Source organism: Vitis riparia, chromosome 18 (genome assembly GCF_004353265.1).
Source record: "Vitis riparia cultivar Riparia Gloire de Montpellier isolate 1030 chromosome 18, EGFV_Vit.rip_1.0, whole genome shotgun sequence".
In the NCBI taxonomy this organism is placed as follows: domain Eukaryota; kingdom Viridiplantae; phylum Streptophyta; class Magnoliopsida; order Vitales; family Vitaceae; genus Vitis; species Vitis riparia.
In genome coordinates, this window is record NC_048448.1 from 1,104,685 (window position 1) to 1,123,239 (window position 18,555).

The 18,555-nt window shown below is 36.0% G+C and overlaps 2 protein-coding genes across 4 annotated transcripts; one reads left to right on the forward strand and one right to left on the reverse strand.

Annotated features, from left to right (window-relative positions):
• The first annotated feature begins 1,137 nt into the window (after positions 1-1,137).
• Positions 1,138-8,838, forward strand: LOC117906004 (O-fucosyltransferase 16). Of its 2 annotated transcripts, none has more exons than XM_034818931.1 (10): positions 1,138-1,629; positions 1,719-1,775; positions 1,902-1,992; positions 2,406-2,482; positions 4,298-4,386; positions 4,525-4,708; positions 6,085-6,266; positions 6,848-6,950; positions 7,459-7,790; positions 7,887-8,838. In XM_034818931.1, exons 1-10 carry the CDS (start codon positions 1,459-1,461, stop codon positions 8,326-8,328), a joined length of 1,728 nt encoding a protein of 575 aa, XP_034674822.1. In that variant the 5' UTR covers positions 1,138-1,458; the 3' UTR covers positions 8,329-8,838. The 2 variants fall into 2 exon arrangements, with proteins under 2 accessions (XP_034674822.1, XP_034674823.1); XM_034818932.1 differs by having other exon boundaries at positions 1,139-1,629; positions 1,719-1,769.
• An 872-nt stretch (positions 8,839-9,710) lies between these two features.
• On the reverse strand, positions 9,711-17,835 carry LOC117906005. 2 transcript variants are annotated; one of them, XM_034818933.1, is made up of 12 exons: positions 17,217-17,835; positions 16,016-16,107; positions 15,696-15,889; positions 13,034-13,099; positions 12,839-12,878; positions 12,284-12,365; positions 12,056-12,133; positions 11,812-11,937; positions 11,332-11,453; positions 10,647-10,686; positions 10,412-10,486; positions 9,711-10,049 (listed from the first exon to the last, which is right to left on the reverse strand). In XM_034818933.1, exons 1-12 carry the CDS (start codon positions 17,498-17,500, stop codon positions 9,884-9,886), a joined length of 1,365 nt encoding a protein of 454 aa, XP_034674824.1. In that variant the 5' UTR covers positions 17,501-17,835; the 3' UTR covers positions 9,711-9,883. The 2 variants fall into 2 exon arrangements, with proteins under 2 accessions (XP_034674824.1, XP_034674825.1); XM_034818934.1 differs by lacking the exon at positions 13,034-13,099 and having other exon boundaries at positions 17,217-17,806.
• Between the last annotated feature and the right edge of the window lie 720 nt (positions 17,836-18,555).

Below are 18,555 nucleotides of genomic sequence, written 5' to 3' on the forward strand. Positions count from 1 at the left end.
TTTATTAAAAACACTTTGAAACAAGAATGCAAACAAAAGCACTCCTATTTAAAATAAAAACAAATTTTAAACCATTTTTTTTTTTAAGTAATCTTTTGAGAATTATACCACTTTTTTAGAACACTTTTTTTTAGTGTTTTGGTTGATTTTTTATATAATTTTCTGAAAAAAAAATCTTATTACTTATAAAAATTATTTTTTAAATATATGAATCAGTGACATAATAAAATATTTTATTTTGATTATTCTTATAGTACGTTTGACAGTAATTCTATAAAATATTTTTAGAGTGCGTTTGAAAATGATTATTGGAAGTGTTTATAAAATTTTTAATATTTGAAAAATTAAAATTTTTAAGTATTACAAATATTATAATTTTTTTTGTTTTTTTTTTGGGATGCTTTTTGGAGTCAAAACATAGGCTGGAAGTAATTTCCCTATAAGGGCCGACTATGTTTGCACCCATAGTATATTCTTACACGTACTACTAGGCACTAATCATTGTTAAAGAGGGCTTCTCATTTTGCTAAGTGGCTTCTAGTTCCAGGAGGTGTGCTTCCTCCTATTATTTATGTGTAATCCATGAGTGGAGTCGCTAGCAATAGAAGACAAAAGTGACTATATGGGATGATGATACCTTGCCTATAATGGGAGGCACATGAATATTATATACTATGAAAACATTATCATTTGAAGTAAGACATAAGGAATTGCCTCATTAACAATCTAAGCCCTTTTTCTACTTTATTTAAGGAATTCGTTCCCTCCAATTGCACGTCCTACTCCAATCTTTTTTATGATCATTTTCATTTGGTTAATTAGTTTTTAATTGACTAAAAGAGTAAAAGATGATGACATGGCAAATAAATTTATAACTATATAACAAATTAAAACATCACATCTTTTCTATATAAAAAAAATTACGCTATTTTGGTATTAATACCTTTAGCTTTTTGTATTTAATAAATGAGGATCGTATTTTATTATATATTAATTATGTATACCACTTAATGTTTTTAATATTTTTTTTATTTTACAAAATAAATAATAAAAAAATAAAGAAAAAATATATTATATATATAGAGAGGTCCGATAGAAGTGTAGAACGGATGGTAGAGATGTTCGGTGCACGTGACAGGGAGGTTCCGATAGAAGTTTGGACTAGGGGCGGGGGCGACTGAATAGGGTCGGGAATTTGCAGAAATAGAAAGTGGCCTCAAGGGTGAGCCCAGCCAGCCTCGCTTCGTTCGAGGTGATTTGCTTTGCTTTTGGGCGCTGCTGCATCATGTTTTTTCTATCGGCGCCAGAGCAGTAGCTGAAGATGCGTCGTGGAGGGACGGTTGTCGTTATTGTAGATTCCGCTTGAGAAAATGCTGATGGTAGAGATCGTGCCCTCATTTTGTCCTCTCTAGGAACTCGAGGGAAGCGCCTGTGCTCTACTCGACCATCGCCACCGCCATGGTTTTGCTCAGGCGGCGACACCACAGCAATAACCGCCTCCGCTGTCTGGCTCCGATTATCGCCGTCGTCTGCGGCGGCATCCTCCTCTTCTTAGCTCTCCTCTCCTTCCTCGTTCCTCCTCCCCTAGACACCGATCACCTCCGCTCCCGCCACAACTACTTTGTCCCGGTGATCTCTCTCGTCATATCTCCTTTTATTTATTTTTGGCTATCTCGTCTTTCTGGCATTTTTAGTCACAATCTGTTTTGGTCGTTCAGTTCGGCAGTCGCGGCGAGGGTTCGAATGGAGCCGTGAAGTTTAGTGTTCCGGTTAGGGTATTTTCTTTTGCGAATTTATTTTTTTCTATACCGGCATTTTTCTTTTTCTTCCTTTCTTTCTTTCTTTTTATTAGTCGGTGGATCTGTTCTTGCTTTATTTGCTTTCTTGTTTTTGCACTGTAGAGTGGCGGTGGAAGATCGGATCATGACCTGTGGAGTTCGAGATTTTCGAAATTCTACCATGGATGCAGCAACGCGAGCCATAAGTTTGGAAGTGTGTATTTGTTTATGAACTCTTTCGGTGATTTGGTTCAATGCTTTTCTTTTTTGGTTGAATGATGCCTTGATTTGGCGTTGTAGTCCGTTTCTAATTCGGGAAAGAGATAGGAGATTTAGGATTTTTCCATTTCCAGTTTCAGATTACTGAAGGATTTTTTTTTTTTTTTAGTTTTCGGGTTGCTATTTAGGGTTTTGAATCCCCGTTTCTTGCGAAACTTAATAGGAACAAAGCAGCTCTTATCGTCAAATGCTTCCACTCCATTCATATTGTTTCTAGGGTTTCTTTAATTGTTGCTTGCTAACCTTTGGCTTTGTAATGTGTAGCAATTATTTTATCTTTCTGCACTTGCATTGTGTTTTCAATTTAATAATTTGAGTCTTGATCTAACCATGCTTTTCATGTTACAGAAGCTGTAGCTATCACAGTTCCCAATCGATTCTTGATGATTGCTACCAGTGGAGGCTTAAATCAACAGAGAACTGGGGTAATTCTTGTAGCATTCATATTATATATTAGTTAAAATTTATCCAAGTTCAGATCCTTACCTATCAAAAAAAAAAAAGAGAAGCATGTTTATATGCTAACTCTTCTTCATTGGCCTTGGAGGGAGTTTGCTTTCCTCCTTTGGGCTGAAGGTTTAAGTAATGGTACAAGCAGCATAGGAAACTGAAATGAAGGTTGGGTTTTTAGTTGAACTGCTATGCCTTAGGGTATATAGCTTATGAACGCAGAACTCAACATGAATTGCATTATAGCCTTCGTGAGTCAGATTGAAGACTTATGCTAGTTCTGTACAAAGTCAAACAGAGATGTGTTTTATTGATTTCTATTACAAAAAACTTATATATTAGTTTTGAAGTATCGAATACAAGGTTGTAAAGCAATGAACGATGAAATAAATGTTAGTTATTGAGTAAGCAACATAGAGTTCAACGTGCGCTCTGATGCCACTGTTCACTACCACCTGTTTTCATCACTTTTTGTTTCTTTTTGCAAATTTTCTCATTTTATTAGCTACCTATGCAAAAAGATGTCTTTTGGATGTTCTTTCTAGATTTCTTCCTACGTCATAAATTTTAGTGTCAATGCCGATGCCCTAAGTTTAACAGTTTTGATTAAATGTCATATTTTCTCTACAAGATGATTTACACATGTGACACTCATTTAAATTTTGCATATAGTCATCACTTTATTTTTCTCAATGGTTTCTCCTAAAAACTCACAAAATTAAGTGAAAGATAGTGTAACACAAATGTACCAAACTTTGCAAAATTCATGTAAGGCATATTCATTATTACTATTTGCTGTTTTATAGATGAGGCGTAAGCTGTTATGTTGTAAGTTTTTTTTTACGGTTGCACTGGCCTCACCCTTGATGGTGGCCTTAACAACTGCTTTAAGCCATCACTTTTTAAACTCTCATCTCACCTCTGTATTTTCATTTGATTTTCTTATCAACGCATATGTCATAGTGCATTTCCTATCACAGCATGTTTCTAATTTTGCACCTTTGCTACATCACAAAAATAAACTGGAGAAGAAGGAATTATTATTGTCTATGTCAAAAACTCATATTAGGATCTTGTAAGTAGTCAGATAATTTTTTTTTATTTTGTCTATGTCAAAAACTCATATTAGGATTTTGTGAGTAGTCAGATAAACATCTTGCTGTGTTTAAGATGTTACTGACATATAAAGATGTAGAAAGTTGTTTTGCATGCTTTATTGATGTGGTTATCATCACAAGGCTTCTTTCTATTATTTGATATTCTTGTTTTTTATCACTGTAGTGCTCCAGGGTTAGAAAAGTAACGGTGAGATCCGCATGCTACAATGATCTCTTTCTGTGATATGTTCATTGCAATAGAGCTACAGGCTTCTTTCTATTATTTGATATTCTTGTTTTTTATCACTGTAGTGCTCCAGGGTTAGAAAAGTAATGGTGAGATCTGCATGCTACAATGATCTCTTTCTGTGATATGTTCATTGCAATAGAGCCACAGGCTTCTTTTTATTATTTGGTATTCTTGTTTTTTATCACTGTAGTGCAGGGTTAGAAAAGTAACAGTGAGATTCTTAACCTTGCATGCTACAATGATCTCTTTCTGTGATATGTTCATTGCAATAGAGTTACTTCGATATTGGCTTCAAGCGAATACTTGTTCCCTCAGTGATATATCTTATGTCTACAATGATTGCACTATGGTGCTATTGTTGTTTTACCTTTTAGTTACAGAATTTTTTATCATGTTATTAAATTTGTTGCTCAGGCTGAGCTTGTTACACCTGCCATTTTCAGATAACAGATGCTGTTGTCGCTGCCCGCATTTTAAATGCTACGCTTGTCGTTCCAAAACTGGATCAGAAGTCCTTTTGGAGGGATGCTAGGTTAGTCATTGAATGAGCATATGCGTTCTGCTACCTTTTTGCAATTTATATTTTGTTGTTGGTTCTTAGTATTCAAATCTTAAAAAGAGCATCTTGCTGTGATATCAGTTAACAAATTTGTTACTCTGTCTTCTGCAGTAATTTCTCAGAGATCTTTGATGTTGATTGGTTTATTAAGTATCTATCAAAGGATGTTAAAATCATAAAACAGCTTCCTGAAAAGAAAGGGAAAACTGGGACTCCTTATACTATGCGTGTTCCAAGGAAGTGTAGTGAAAGATGCTATCAAAGTCGTGTACTACCTGTTATTTTGAAAAGGCATGTAAGTTTTCGGTTCTCCAAAACTTTTGCTGTTTGTTTTTCAGCGTATGCATTCTCATGTTTCTTTTATAAATTGCATGTTGGGCTTTTAGTTTTTGTAGGTTTGGTATCTGTATGTTATTACTTACTTTTATCTTGTCTTCTTTCTAGGAACACTAGATGTTTCTCTCTTAAACCATACATTTACTTGAATAGAGCTTAATTTGTTGGTTTCTCAATGGAACCTTTTTTTGTTGATATAATAATACTTAATGGTAGACCAGGATCCTTGCCTGTGAGATCATTTGCTATTATATCACATGAGCCCTATTTTAAGCAATATTCAACATTGGCCTTAAGCAAGTAAGGCCCATTTGAAATTATGTTGGGGTCAGGGTTCAGGTCTGGGTTCTGTCCGACTAATAGCCTTAAATGAAACAGAAAATATCCCATTGCAGTGGTAACACATCATCACAGTCTATCTCTGTTCTGTGAAAACATGCTACCTGTTCTAAAAAATCATTCATTCGGCTTGCATCTTGATATTGTGAAGGGACCGACAATTGTATCAGTTGTTCATTTTATCCATTTGCCATTTTTAACAATATCTTAAAATTATGTCCCTTGGGTGTAAAAGTAATGACATTGTCTTTGAGTCGCCATTTTGGCGCCTCTTTTTAATTTATATGCCTCTCTTTACATATCAAAAAAAGAAAAAAAAATGTAATGACATTGTCATGAAATCCATGAGCTATACAACATCAGGGTATCATCTAGGGATTTTGTTTTTCTTTTGGAAAAAAGGATTATGTGTTTTTTTATAGGCAAACAAGAAATTTACATGGGAAGGTTATAAATTTTTATTTCCCATGAGAATTTTCATCTCTGATATTCATCCAGTTGTATTAAACTTCTCTGGTAGTTTGTTCTTGTTAATGCATTGTGATAATTGTAGTTGGATTATTCAAAGACAACATATATGTTATTGTCGAAGTTTATCATCTAATACAAAATTTGTGAACATAATGTATAAGCTCACCAGTATTCATGTTTATCTAAAGCAGCAGTACCTGCTACCTGTGAATTTTCTTGCAATATTTGATGAGTTTTGTGTGTATTCTTGTTTGCGATTCTTGACGTTTCATTTATTTCATTTATGATCTCACGTTTTCTTGTCCAATTTCATAGAGTTTCAATTTTCTTTTTCTTGGATTTCAAAATTGATGTTGACCTATCCAATTGAAACATCTGAATTGGGATATCAACATATCCATCGACAATATTAGCCAATCTTAAGTTGTTTGGACAACTCTATACTGTGTTCAGTTTTCCAATTTGACCTTGAATGAATTTTGGATTTTTCCAAAATTGACAATTATCGTTTTCCTTCATTGACAGATTGTTCGGCTCACCAAGTTTGATTATAGACTTGCAAATAAGTTGGACACAGATCTACAGAAGCTAAGATGTAGAGTAAACTACCATGCTTTAAGGTTCACTGATCCTATACTTGACATGGGCCGAGAATTGGTCCACCGAATGAGGATAAGAAGCAAGCATTATATTGCCCTGCACCTGAGGTAGTCTGGTGACCCTTGATAAAGTTCTTAATTTGATTTGATCTTTTATTAAAGCTCTTAATTAGCTTTTCTCTATTCACATGTTGATATGATCCTGTATCATTGGATGTATCGACAAACAATATACGTTCCTTGCTCTTTTGGTCAAGCCCATTGTATTGCATGCTTGTATGGATGTTGGCAATGAGCTGTCAATACCACTTGAACTGAACAGTAAATTTTCACTCTTCATTGGTGTTCCTTGCATACTTTTGAAGGGTAAATGACATTGTGGCCCTTAGAGTGGAGAAAAAACAATTGTGATGAGAGGATGTGTGCTTATGAACCATATGGTGCAAGAAGTTGCTTTGCAACCTAGCTTTTGAATCTATATGAGCATATGGACATTATAGTAGGAAAATTTTCCTCTCTTTTTTTTTGTGGGGGGGGGGGGGGGGTGTTTATTTTCATTCCCAATGAGATTACATAGGAAAAAATCATAATGAACAAGTCATGGCTATGTGATTTTAATATTCAAGAAACTGCCAATTATGAGAAGGTGAGAAAGTTTCTTTATGCCATCAGATGCTTTGTTGTCACAGGTTTGAACCCGATATGCTTGCATTCTCAGGATGCTACTATGGTGGGGGAGAAAAGGAAAGGAAAGAGCTGGGTGCAATACGAAAGAGGTGGAAAACTTTACATGTATGTCTGTGAGAGATTATCTCCTTTATGCTTTTATCTCATCTAAACCTTGCTTTTTTTTTCCTTTTAAAGATAAAAGGGAATACCTGGAAATATTTTTTGTTTTTTTGGTTGAAATGATTAATAATTACTAAATGCTTCATTTTCTAGCTATTACATGTATTTCTTGTTGCTTTCTATTAATTGAAGTGTATCTTATGATGCACAATATGCAGTACCAAAAATATAGATACCAGTAATGCATGATTTAATACATCATTTGATAACTATTCTTGCAAACTTCAAATTTGAAGGGTTCAAAAACAAGATTCAAACATAAAGATAATGCAAACACATGTTACACAACTATTATAGTGAGGATCCATCCACAGAAATAGTGATAGTCTATCACCATATGCTGAATTTCATCCCCATCCAGTTTAATCTGGATATTACTTCAAAGTATCCAATTCAAGAGATGGTGTGTATATATCATAATCCATGACATTTCTATTTGATTGATTTGCAGACTAGCAACCCAGACAAGGAAAGGAGGCATGGAAAATGCCCACTCACTCCAGAAGAAGTTGGTCTAATGCTGAGAGCGCTGGGATATGGCAGTGATGTTCATATTTACGTGGCATCTGGTGAAGTATACGGAGGGGAAGAGACATTGGCACCTCTAAAGGCACTCTTCCCAAATTTCTATTCAAAAGACACTATAGGCCGGAAAGAGGAACTGCAACCATTTGCTGCGTTTTCTGCTCGCATGGCTGCACTTGACTTCATAGTTTGTGATGAAAGTGATGTATTTGTTACCAACAACAATGGAAACATGGCCAAAATATTAGCTGGGCGAAGGTATGCTCTATTTTTTGTTCTGTGCTTGCACCTTCAATGTTGTCAAGGAACAGAATTCAAACTGCTTACGAACTTTGACATGTCTCTTCATTGCAGGAGATATTTTGGACACAAGCCTACCATTCGTCCAAATGCCAAAAAACTATCTCGGTTGTTCCTGAATAAAGGTAACACGAGTTGGGAAGTGTTTGCCTCTAGAGTCCGTGCTTATCAGAGAGGCTTCATGGGGGAGCCAAATGAGGTGAGGCCAGGCAGAGGCGAGTTTCATGAGAACCCATCCTCCTGCATATGTGAAGAGTCTGGAGCTAATGCAAAGAGAGATCCGGGTTCTCAAAAATCTGGGAAGGAGAGTAATGCCACAAGAAAAGATTTTGATGAAGATGATCAGAATATGGATGATGAGCTAGAGTGGATGGATCCAGATGATGAAGAGGATCAAACTGGCCCTCAGGAGACTGGCCTAGCAAATGGAACAGGCTTGGATTATGGTGTACTCGCATCTGAGGAGCCTGAGTTGGAAGAGATGCTTTCAGACTAAAGGGATTCATGCACCTTTCACCTCTGGTCAAAGAGTTGTTTCGCTACTCTAGTGCCCCTTTCATTTGTTAATTCTTTGACCCCACTTGAACAATTTGCAGCTCTAAGCGAAAATCCTTTGGACCATCCTGCATAGTTAGTGATTAGCCCCACCCCCACTGTATATAAATCCAATGGATAGTGCAGTTGCTCATCCAATTTTGTGAACGCCGCTAATATTTTTTTTTTTTTTTGAGTTTTTTGTATTTCCTTTTTCATCCTTTTTCCCTTCCACTTCCTTGCTTTGCAGTGAAGTTCAGGCATTGGGCATCGGGAAGTCACGGATATGAAACCAATCATCAAATTGGTAATTGTCAGCAACTTGACTTTATTTTTCTTTCTTCTCAGAGGTATCATAGAACCGAGTCTATTTCTGGAAGTTGGTGACAAGTAACATGGTCACTCGACGGCCAAGGTCAATGTAATCAGCCAAGGTGGGCTCTTTAAATAAATGTAGGACTTTTTTAAATGAGTTTTCAGCGTAGGATTCAAAGGTTTCTGAATGAATAGGCCTAGTGGTTTGCGCTCGAGTACTTCTAGTGAGATGCTCAAATTTCAGATTTAAAATACAGGAACTGGTCTGAAAAGACCACGGAAACGTAAGTTGCTTCAAATTTGGGCATCGTATGAGATCCCCACGGTAGAGCCAGGGCCTTACGGGTATTCAAGCATACTGGAGGGATGATTAAGGCCCTGAACCTATGTGAACCTTTCTGCCTGCCAACAAGGGAATCAATTATTTGGCTGTCGCCCCAAATCTCAGCTTGGATTTTGAATTGTACCTAATGGTTCTACTCAATCTTGGGCTGGGCCTTAAATTGAGTCCCTATCTGGATGGCTTCCTCTCACCTGTAGTCCTCTTCCACTAGTTTCCCCTCCCCTTAACTTTCAAGTTTCTCCTCTCTTCTGTGACCCGTCCTACCTTTCAATTTTCTCTTTTTGTAGGCCAGCCCAATCTTACACTGGGCCCACTGGAACAAGCCCGGATCAGACCTTGAAATGAAGGCTAGCTCTGTTACCCCAGGACTATAGCCCAAAACTACTCTAGAAGCGGGCTCAACCCAAATTTCTTGTCCAGCCCAATTGTATTCTATTGTTCTTCAAAGCCCAGCCCAATATCCTTAAATCGAGGCCGAGCCGAGCCATGGGTACGATTGGACCTTTCTTCTACATTTTCCATGCGGGCCCAATCTTTTTTTTTCCCTCTCGCTAATTTTCCCCTAAATCCAGCCTAGCTTCTCGAAGCCTAAATGTTTGGGCACGAGGGCCTAGTCGCCGAAAAAATTCAATCACTAGGTTCTCCCCTTTTATAGCTGAATGATGTCATCCAAAATAAACTTATTATGCTATGCAACATCTTCAACATCAAATATAAATAAATAAACCCAACACATTACATGAATAATGTCGTTAAAGAAATCAGAGCACAAACTGGTAACTGAAAACTGGAAATATCGATATTCAAAAGAATGAATAAATGAGGCAAGACACGTGAGTGCAATGATTTATCACGCTCTTCATTGTGAAGATGCAGGGGTATCTGGGGAGTCATCGTCTGGGGGTGGTGGAGATGTCCCAAAGTCGAGATTTGGGTAGACACCAGGCGGCCTCTCCAGAGGTTCTATTGATAGTAACTGACTTGAATTACCCACAACGTCAGCCCATCCGTAGTGAGGTTCGGCCCTTCATCATCAAAACTCTCGTTTTATCAAAAACTTAAGACATCACACAAAACTACAACCAAAAATCTTAGGGACTAGTTTGGCAACATTTTCGAATATGAACAAAATTCTGCTAAAACAGTTTTCTTGACACAGCCCAACACTTCAAAAACACCTCAAATTTGTTCTCAAAAAATCATCCTATTTTTTAGAATAAATTCTCATAAATATGTTTAAAATAAAATTTGTCAAAATAGAAAAACAGTTTCCAAACAAGTCTTTAATGATTTAATGTGGGAAACACGCAGCCCATTAAAATTATTTCATCCAGATATGTATGTATATATATTTAATTGGAGTAATTAAAAAAAGGCATCATCTTACTCGTAATAGGTTTCCTCATCGACAACAATATCCCAGCTTTCACCCGTTGTGCTCTGGCCGTATTTGTGCACCTTACTGATACAGAAAGAAGGCATCAAAGTTATCCAAATAGCATATAAAACAATTCATGTACAAGGCACTGTGCTGGAGTAATAGGAATTTGTTTCAGCAGAACATATCACGTAAAAAGCTTTGCTCAAATTTGTAGGAAGATCATATAGGTAAAGATGCATACCCATTTCCAAAGTGTTCTTCTCCCCATGTCCTTGACCAGCCTAAACAATAGATGAAACTATTACTTGAATCTCGTAGATCACACAAACAAAACGCAAATAAATAAAAATGCACAGAGGAAGTTTTTTTCTGGTCAAATTGTCAAAAAGTTTAATCAGTGGCAGGTGTACATTATGAACAACCAAATCTGACAATTAATGGTCCAATCTGTGCTTGAATAAGCTTTTCTTGATTTCAATATATTCACTTCGACTACTGCAAAAGGCTCTAAGCATCTTAAAAGCATAGAGAGATAATACAAGTTATTCTATTATATGATTCTGGTCTAACCTATTTGCTCCCCTCCTAGGACCTCTGGGTGGGGTAGTCTGACCTGGAATACGTGGAAAACCTTTATAAATAGTTTCAGTTTTTTGTCTTTGTTGTTTTCAGCACATTGTAACTAAGAGGAAAAATGTACCTGAAAAAGATTTTCATAAATCAAAACTTGCCACAATCTAAAGGATCCTAGTCAAGGCTTGTATACGGACATCAATTGCTTCACATCGTAACATAGAATGATATAGAATTAACTTCATAGGTAACCAATAAATAGTTCAATCACATGTTCAAAATTTGATGTGCTAAAGGCAGATCAGACACATAGAATCAAATATATTCCATTGAGTTACAGGGATTAGACATACGATCACCACTGGGAGAGAGATGCCAAGTCTCCCCTTGACGTGAACCTATGCCAGCAAAGAATTTCTCTTCCCACTTGTCACCCCATTTGGTTCCTAGTTCAGTCTCAGCCCATTTATCTGTCCTGAGGAAAGGAAATAAGAAATTTAGTATAACAGAAAGCAGAATCTCATTTTCCTGTTCCCCTTTTTTTTTTCTTTTTCTTTTTATCAACCCTTGAAAGCTAAGAAGGATCTTATTGGAGGAAAAGACGAGTAGAAGAACGACACAATGCAGAATATATTAGTTCTTTTCAATGCACAGTATTAAACAACAAGAGAGGAAGACGGAGTGCAGAAATGCAGTTTATCATCTTTTTTATATTCCCATGTACAAATTAATAGTTTCAGATTACATGAAATATATTTGTATGAGAGAATAGGACAACTTCATGCAGAGCATATTTAAGTTCAAAGTAGTTTTAAGGGATAATTAGAGAAAACCATTTTAGAACGGATCCTCTTCCATCATAATGCTCTCCCCACTTCTCCCACCATGATTGTTCATTCAGTCTACCGTACTTATGTGCTCCTTTCTCAGTTGAGCCTTTAGCATCATATTTCTCCCACCTAAATAAAACAAATAAAGGCATATATTATCAGATACAAACTCAATAGGTTTCTGTTGCTTAAGTGTATAATAATGCAAATAATAATAAAACTATGGGACAGTGAATGATTTCCTTACCACTTCTCATACCACCCAGCATTCTCGGTGCCTGATTTTGCTTGTTTCTGTGCACTCCTCTCTATCCTAGCTAGATTACTACAAATTTAAAATTTGGTAATTATGGTATCCACAATTACTACAAATTGTCACCATGCTAAACTAGAAAACTTTAATTTGTGCATACAGTGGTGTTTGCAAAAATCAGAAGTTATCTTTAAGTGCAGTAGACAATAATAAAGACAAGACCTCCATTCATCTTGATGAAGAACTTCTTGCCATGTTTCCCACCATGAATCCCCTTCAGCATTCCTTCCAGATTTCTCCACACCTATGAAATATCAACCCTAATAAAAATGAGCACTTAAATAAAGTTCCATAATGCTCTACTATTCACAGTGGGAATATATATGAGCATATTTGACTTGTAGTTATATTTACGAAAATGTCATCTTTTGATTGTTAATGTGAATATGCACAAGACATCTATCAAAGGGGGAAAAAAAAGAGGAAGTGTAGGTATGCCAAAAATCGCTCCCTGCTATGTTTAAGATGTTTGGAAAAATGTACTCAATCACCAACAAGGATTTCAAGATAACAGGATATCGAATGGGTTGGTCATTTGCATGGCAGTCCCCTACAGCTTACTAGAACAGTAGATCTACCTTGAGAGAAAGATATCAAGCAAAAAGAAAGTAATTACTCCAATGAAGTTAAAATCAGTGAAATAGGAATCTATACAAAGTAAAGTCTATTTATGTGATTTTCAGCATTTCTGGTAAAATAACAAGGAAAGCAATATACCTAGTTCTTTGTATCCCGTCCAGTCACTTTTCTCCCACCACTGTAAAGGAGATCAATAAATCCAATTAATGCATCCACCTGGGATGATACTTAATGGGTTATAAAAACAATGTTTAAGTACCAGAACTGCTAAAATATCATGACAGTTTACTAGAAATATTTATATGTCATCCTAAACAGTGAGGATTGCATTGCCTTTTTCATTGCTTGGTAGCTTTCAAACTTGACCCTCACACTTCTCTTTTGGCTTTTGCACCCAGGCTTCAAAATATACCAAATAGACACTAAGAAGTGCATGCATTGATCAATGAAATAATCAGTATTGAGGATTCATGCATGGGGGTCCAACCTGCTAGAATACTCGGGCACATTTTAACCAACTGGTGGAACCATCACTATAAACAGATAATTCAACAAATTTAAGTTATTTTTTGAAGATTTATACTATCTACATAGTCCACCGAACAATGAAAATATATCGAAGAAATAAATAGGTTCTTGAGCTAAGAATGCGAGTCTAACAAAATTCTTTCAAAAATGCTAAACAATCAAACATGCTAGTACCTACTAGCAGACACTAATTATTCTTGTTAGTAAGGTTTTAAGTGTCCCTCAGCAACAGTATTCATACATTTCTAACATATGCATTAGAGAGGCTATGGTACCCCAAAGTTGTGATAACGCTTGGTTGACCAACAACGATGATTTGCAACCTGGGATAACTCAAAGCTTTAGCTTCATATCTGTCAAACAAACTAAGGTTATGTAGGATATGCATTATCCAATGAAACATTAAAAATTTAGAGAACCATAGTAAGGCATTTAGGTCAAACTAAAATATGTTGAAGTTGAAGGAAAATGCATATGAGAATGCCCTGAACTTGATTACTATTTATATTTGTAACTATGTATGTTTTATGGATGTAGTTTTGTAGATTTGTAACTATGCATGTTTTATGGATGTAGTTTTGTAGATTTGTAACTATGTATGTTTTATGGATGTAATTTTGTAGAAGTTTGACTATTATTTCACTTCCTCTTTCTTAATGTTATACATGTTGAATCTAGGGGGTGAGCACATAAGTATTTTAGAAGGTAGATATTAGAATCTAGGATTCCTAAGGTGTTAAGACTTCAGACACTTTCTCTATGTTTGAACATATATTAGTTAGTTGAAATCTGAAAAATGGACGGTTAATATTTTTTTTGGAAGCAATCAAATAATTAAAAGTGAATTGGAAATACAAGGTTGAGCTAGTCTTCAAGTTAATAGCCACTAGAAGAGTACATATATAACAGAAAAAACAGCAAGAACCAAAGACCATTAAAACATAACATCTAAGTCTAAAAGTAGTACATCTCTGGGAGGCATGAAATCCCCAGCAAATGCCACAATTGTTGAGACACCTTACTTGCCCTAACTATTCAGCTACTTGGTTGGCTGATCTAGGAATCCAACCAAAAATGCAACCCAATCCCTTGCAATTTGGGTAACTAACTATCCCATTTCTAAGAAGCTCCCTTCAGACACCCAAGAAAGAATAATGTCAAGTCATGAAATTCTTAAATCTCAATGGCTTGGCCCCTTCCAGCCTTCATGGTTAAGATCTCAACAAAAAGCAACACTGGTCCCTATCTGTCCTGGATTTCCCAATGGAGAACCATCATAACTAAACTTAAGACAACCAAAAAGAAGACATTTCCGGTCTGTGCAAAACTCCATCCCTCCTCCTATTCTAATCCAACATAATCACATCAACAAGAGCATCTAGATTTTCTTCAGAAACTAATAGCCTAAAAGAGGTGAGGTCCTAGATTCTTATCGTAAAAAATCAAGACATTCTTTTTCAACAAAATTACTCAGAGGACCATCAACCGATGGAATTCACCAAGGCCCCTAAAAGCAAAAAAATAAGTCATCAAGGTCTGCAGATTTTTCTCATTTAAATGTTAGCCTCTTTGATTTCCTCCTCCAAAAAAGTAGGTTCCAACCACCTAACACTAACATTGGAGATAGGAGACCAGTCCAGACCCTGAAGTTCCCAATGGCAGCTAACAGAGGCAACCAAAAGACGTCAAAATGTCCTCAGAAATACGATCCTAGTTTATAAATGCTGTTCTATCTCTTCTTGAGTTAATTTTTTTCATCTTTTTCTTCATCCTACCTTTTGCAACCAACATAAAAACTTGGAGTTGCAATGCCCACCCTTCACCCACTTCACTCCTGATTTTTGCCTACAATAAACTTCCTACCTCAGAATGTATTTCCTGTAACTCCACTTCTCTGGAAACTTTAGGGGCTCTGCTTCATGCAGAGGAGGACCTAATCTTTCAAGGGGACCAAAAATCCCAATATCCATAAGAATGGAACTTCTCTCCCATAAATCCCTCATTTCCTCCAAACTTTAACTTAGTTTTGATAGGCCAGAATTTTGATATAAATAATATATTTTTTTATTAAACAAGTGGAATGTTAATATTAACTAATAAAAAACTTATTTTCCAACTAGAAATCCCTCTTAGAAACTCAAACAACTCTATACACGTGTAGCTTGAAAATCCAAGGTGATCAATGTGATTATTCTGTAAAAGGGCATACTAGTTTACTTTGTGAATCCACAAACATTCTACTGGTTGGTCTTGGAGATTTTTAGTCATAAATTTAAGTGGAACTTCTGAATAAATGTAAAGCACATTGTCATCAATGTGGAAATAATGTCAAGGGAGTAATTAAACTAATGGGGTACCATTCTCCATCACAAGGATTAATTTACAGAGAGTTGCTTTCAATTTGCTTCAGTCCCAGATCAACAATACTTCATACATTCAAAATATCGTATGATAAATGATTATATACCATTTCTTTCCATTCCGAGGAACCATCATGGCTTTGACCACCCATCCTTGTCCATCTACATCTGTATCCATTTTCACCAAGGCCTTCCCCACTCTCTCGATACCAAGCACTGCCATCTTCATTAGTGCCAGACTCATTGATATTTTCACTTAATAAGTTGATGCCCCAATCCTTTTCATTTGCAATACCAGTGTCTGAGGTGAAGGAACCAGTAAACAAAAGATGTGTTATTAGGCACAACATTTAGATGACAACATAGGCCATAAATCAGAAGCTACAACGCATTCAGAAACTAAAATGGCAAGGTCACTATAGATCACCTCTTTTTGGTGGAGTATCACGGGACTGTGGACCAGAATGTCTTGGAGTGCAGCGGGGATAGAACTTTTCTTGTTTGGAAACAAAATGAGACCTGTTGGAATCAAAAGGCAAAGGAGCATTACAAACCAAAGAACAGCTTCTGTATCATTAGGAAGTAGCTTAGCTTACCATAATGATCTTATTATCTGCAACTTCTAGGAATAAAATTATTCATCAAGTCTACCGTTGGTTTGCCGAATGACTTTTTCAATACTGCCCATTAACTTTTAGAGTGACACTCATAATAGCGTTTATGTTTTATCCCCAGACCTAGTTGTTGATGATATCAATTGCAAATGATAATCTGTTTACTATATCAATTACCACTGTGGATCAAGCTGCAGAAAAACTACATCCAGATCCAGTGGTTCAATGCAACTTATATGTTCATCGCATTTTGAGCTAAGTTTGCTACCTTCACTATGTTCATGTATTTTGATATCATGCCATATTCATGGTTCTACTTGACCAGGCATCATTGGGGCCAGAAATATTGCATTCATCTGTTTATCTTTCATATAGTACTGAAATGAAAAATCAATCATATATCTGTTCATCTTTTTTGGCGTTTCATATAGCACTGAACTATCTTGAAAGTTCAGAACAGTCTCGCTTGAGTGCTTAAGTAGTCCAAGCAGACGTACATAAGTAATACAGAGGCTAACTATAACTCTATCTCATGGATGATGAATCCTGCATTGAATCCTGAACCATCTAAACGGTTTGCTTAGTAAAATCAATCAGCTCCGTTTATTTCATCACCTATGAAAGCCACTTGTAAAACTTCTTCGAATGTTTCTTTGCCTTAATTTAATTTTAAAATTTTAATGTTTTGTTTAAAAGAACTCAAATTGCATTCGATTTGGTATTCCTATCCTCTTCTACATATTCCTTCGCTTCTCATGAACTAAGAAACTGGCAAAAAAAAAAGGGAAAATAAGTTGATAAATACTTGTAGCAACAGATAAGGAGCAGAAGCAGAAGAAATCCATATCTGAAATTGTTAAAAAAGTGTTCCAAAGCATGTATTCCCTTTCTAAGCATGTTCCAGTCTCCTCTCTCCATTTTCCCAGAGACCAAACACATAGTAGAATAGAAAAGGAAAAAAAGAAGGAGAAGAAGAATAAATGGAGAAAATAAGTTAGTGAGATCGGAACTCACTGAGGCGAGGCAAAAGGCATTGAAGGCATAGCCTGGATTCGAACTCTATGAGAACTCTTTTTAGAGTCAAACCGCCATTCTTCAGCCTTCTCCACACTCTTCCCGGAGCCAGTACTTCCAGAACAGCAGCATCTGATTCTACTCAGCCGAATTCGATCTCCATCAACAGAAACCCTCCTCCTACACTTCCTGAACTCGATTTCGCGATGTGGCAGAGTTGACACATCAACACTTCTCAGTTCCAGACGAAATGGAGTCGCGAAGCCTCTAGAACTAGCCGCCATTATTTACGGAAATGCCATCCAAAAACCCTAGGTCTCCGCAAGAGAAGAGAAGAAAAGAGTGTAGAGCAGAGAAAGGAGTCTCTACGTTGATTGCTCTTATAGAAGAAGAAGAAGTAGAAAATGTGGAGTTGGGGGTTATGGGCCAATGGTATTGGAGAAGTGATATTCGGTGAATCTTTGTGCTGGGGCACTTGACGGAGAGAGATGCGGATGTGGGAGTATGATCCGATCGGTGGCTATGGCTTAACCTTTCTGGCCAGGCCGCGAATCGGGGCATGTAATCATACACGTGAGCAGCAGGGTCCCACTCCAGGGTTTTTGCATTACGGATGCCCCACGTATCTCTTTATCAACCGTTGGTTTATAGTATGGAAATCGCCCTCCTTTAATGACCAATTTAATTTTATGGGTAGTCATCATAGGAGATTAGTGGACCAAAATAATATAATTTTGTGCGTGTTAAATTATTAAACTTAACTACTTCGAGCATTATCCACTGCCACGTGTTTGTTCATGATTGCTTACATATTTTTATCACCCATAATTAATCACATATTATTCACTTTTTTCAGTATAATTATAATTATGTAAAAAAATAATAAAAAATGATAAATATTCTATTTTCAGTAGTGCTTATCACATAAGCAACTAATAAAACCGCCCACGGAGTCGTAGGAGAGGCAAATTCAGGAAAATGAAAAACAAGCCGCTCTACTACCGCTTCAAGTATATGAAAAACAAAAATAAAAAATGATAAAAATAAAAATAAAAATATTGATAAATAAAATTGATCATTTAAATTTTTATTATCCAACTTTAAAATGCTAACTAATTTTTATTTTCTGGAACTTTTAATTTAAAATTTTTTGAGATACTAAAAAAATTAATACTTTAATTTTTAAAATAAGGGAGTGATTTTAAAAAGTATTTTTAATATTTTTAATACTTAAATAATAAAAAAGTTTAAATATTAAAAATATTTTTTAAAATTATTATAAAATGGACTCTATATGTTAAATAGAACCAACTAACCGTTTTTATATTTTTTTTTTTAC

Coding starts and splice junctions, on each gene's coding strand:
- LOC117906004 (XM_034818931.1), top strand. CDS start 1,459: ATGGTTTTGCTCAGGCGGCGACACCACAGCAATAACCGCCTCCGCTGT. Junction 4,387..4,524: donor TCCTTTTGGAGGGATGCTAG/GTTAGTCATTGA, acceptor TGTCTTCTGCAG/TAATTTCTCAGAGATCTTTG. Junction 4,709..6,084: donor CTGTTATTTTGAAAAGGCAT/GTAAGTTTTCGG, acceptor CTTCATTGACAG/ATTGTTCGGCTCACCAAGTT.
- LOC117906005 (XM_034818933.1), bottom strand. CDS start 17,500: ATGGCGGCTAGTTCTAGAGGCTTCGCGACTCCATTTCGTCTGGAACTG. Junction 12,134..12,283: donor CTTCATCAAGATGAATGGAG/GTCTTGTCTTTA, acceptor TTAAATTTGTAG/TAATCTAGCTAGGATAGAGA. Junction 10,050..10,411: donor GATGAGGAAACCTATTACGA/GTAAGATGATGC, acceptor TTGATGATGAAG/GGCCGAACCTCACTACGGAT.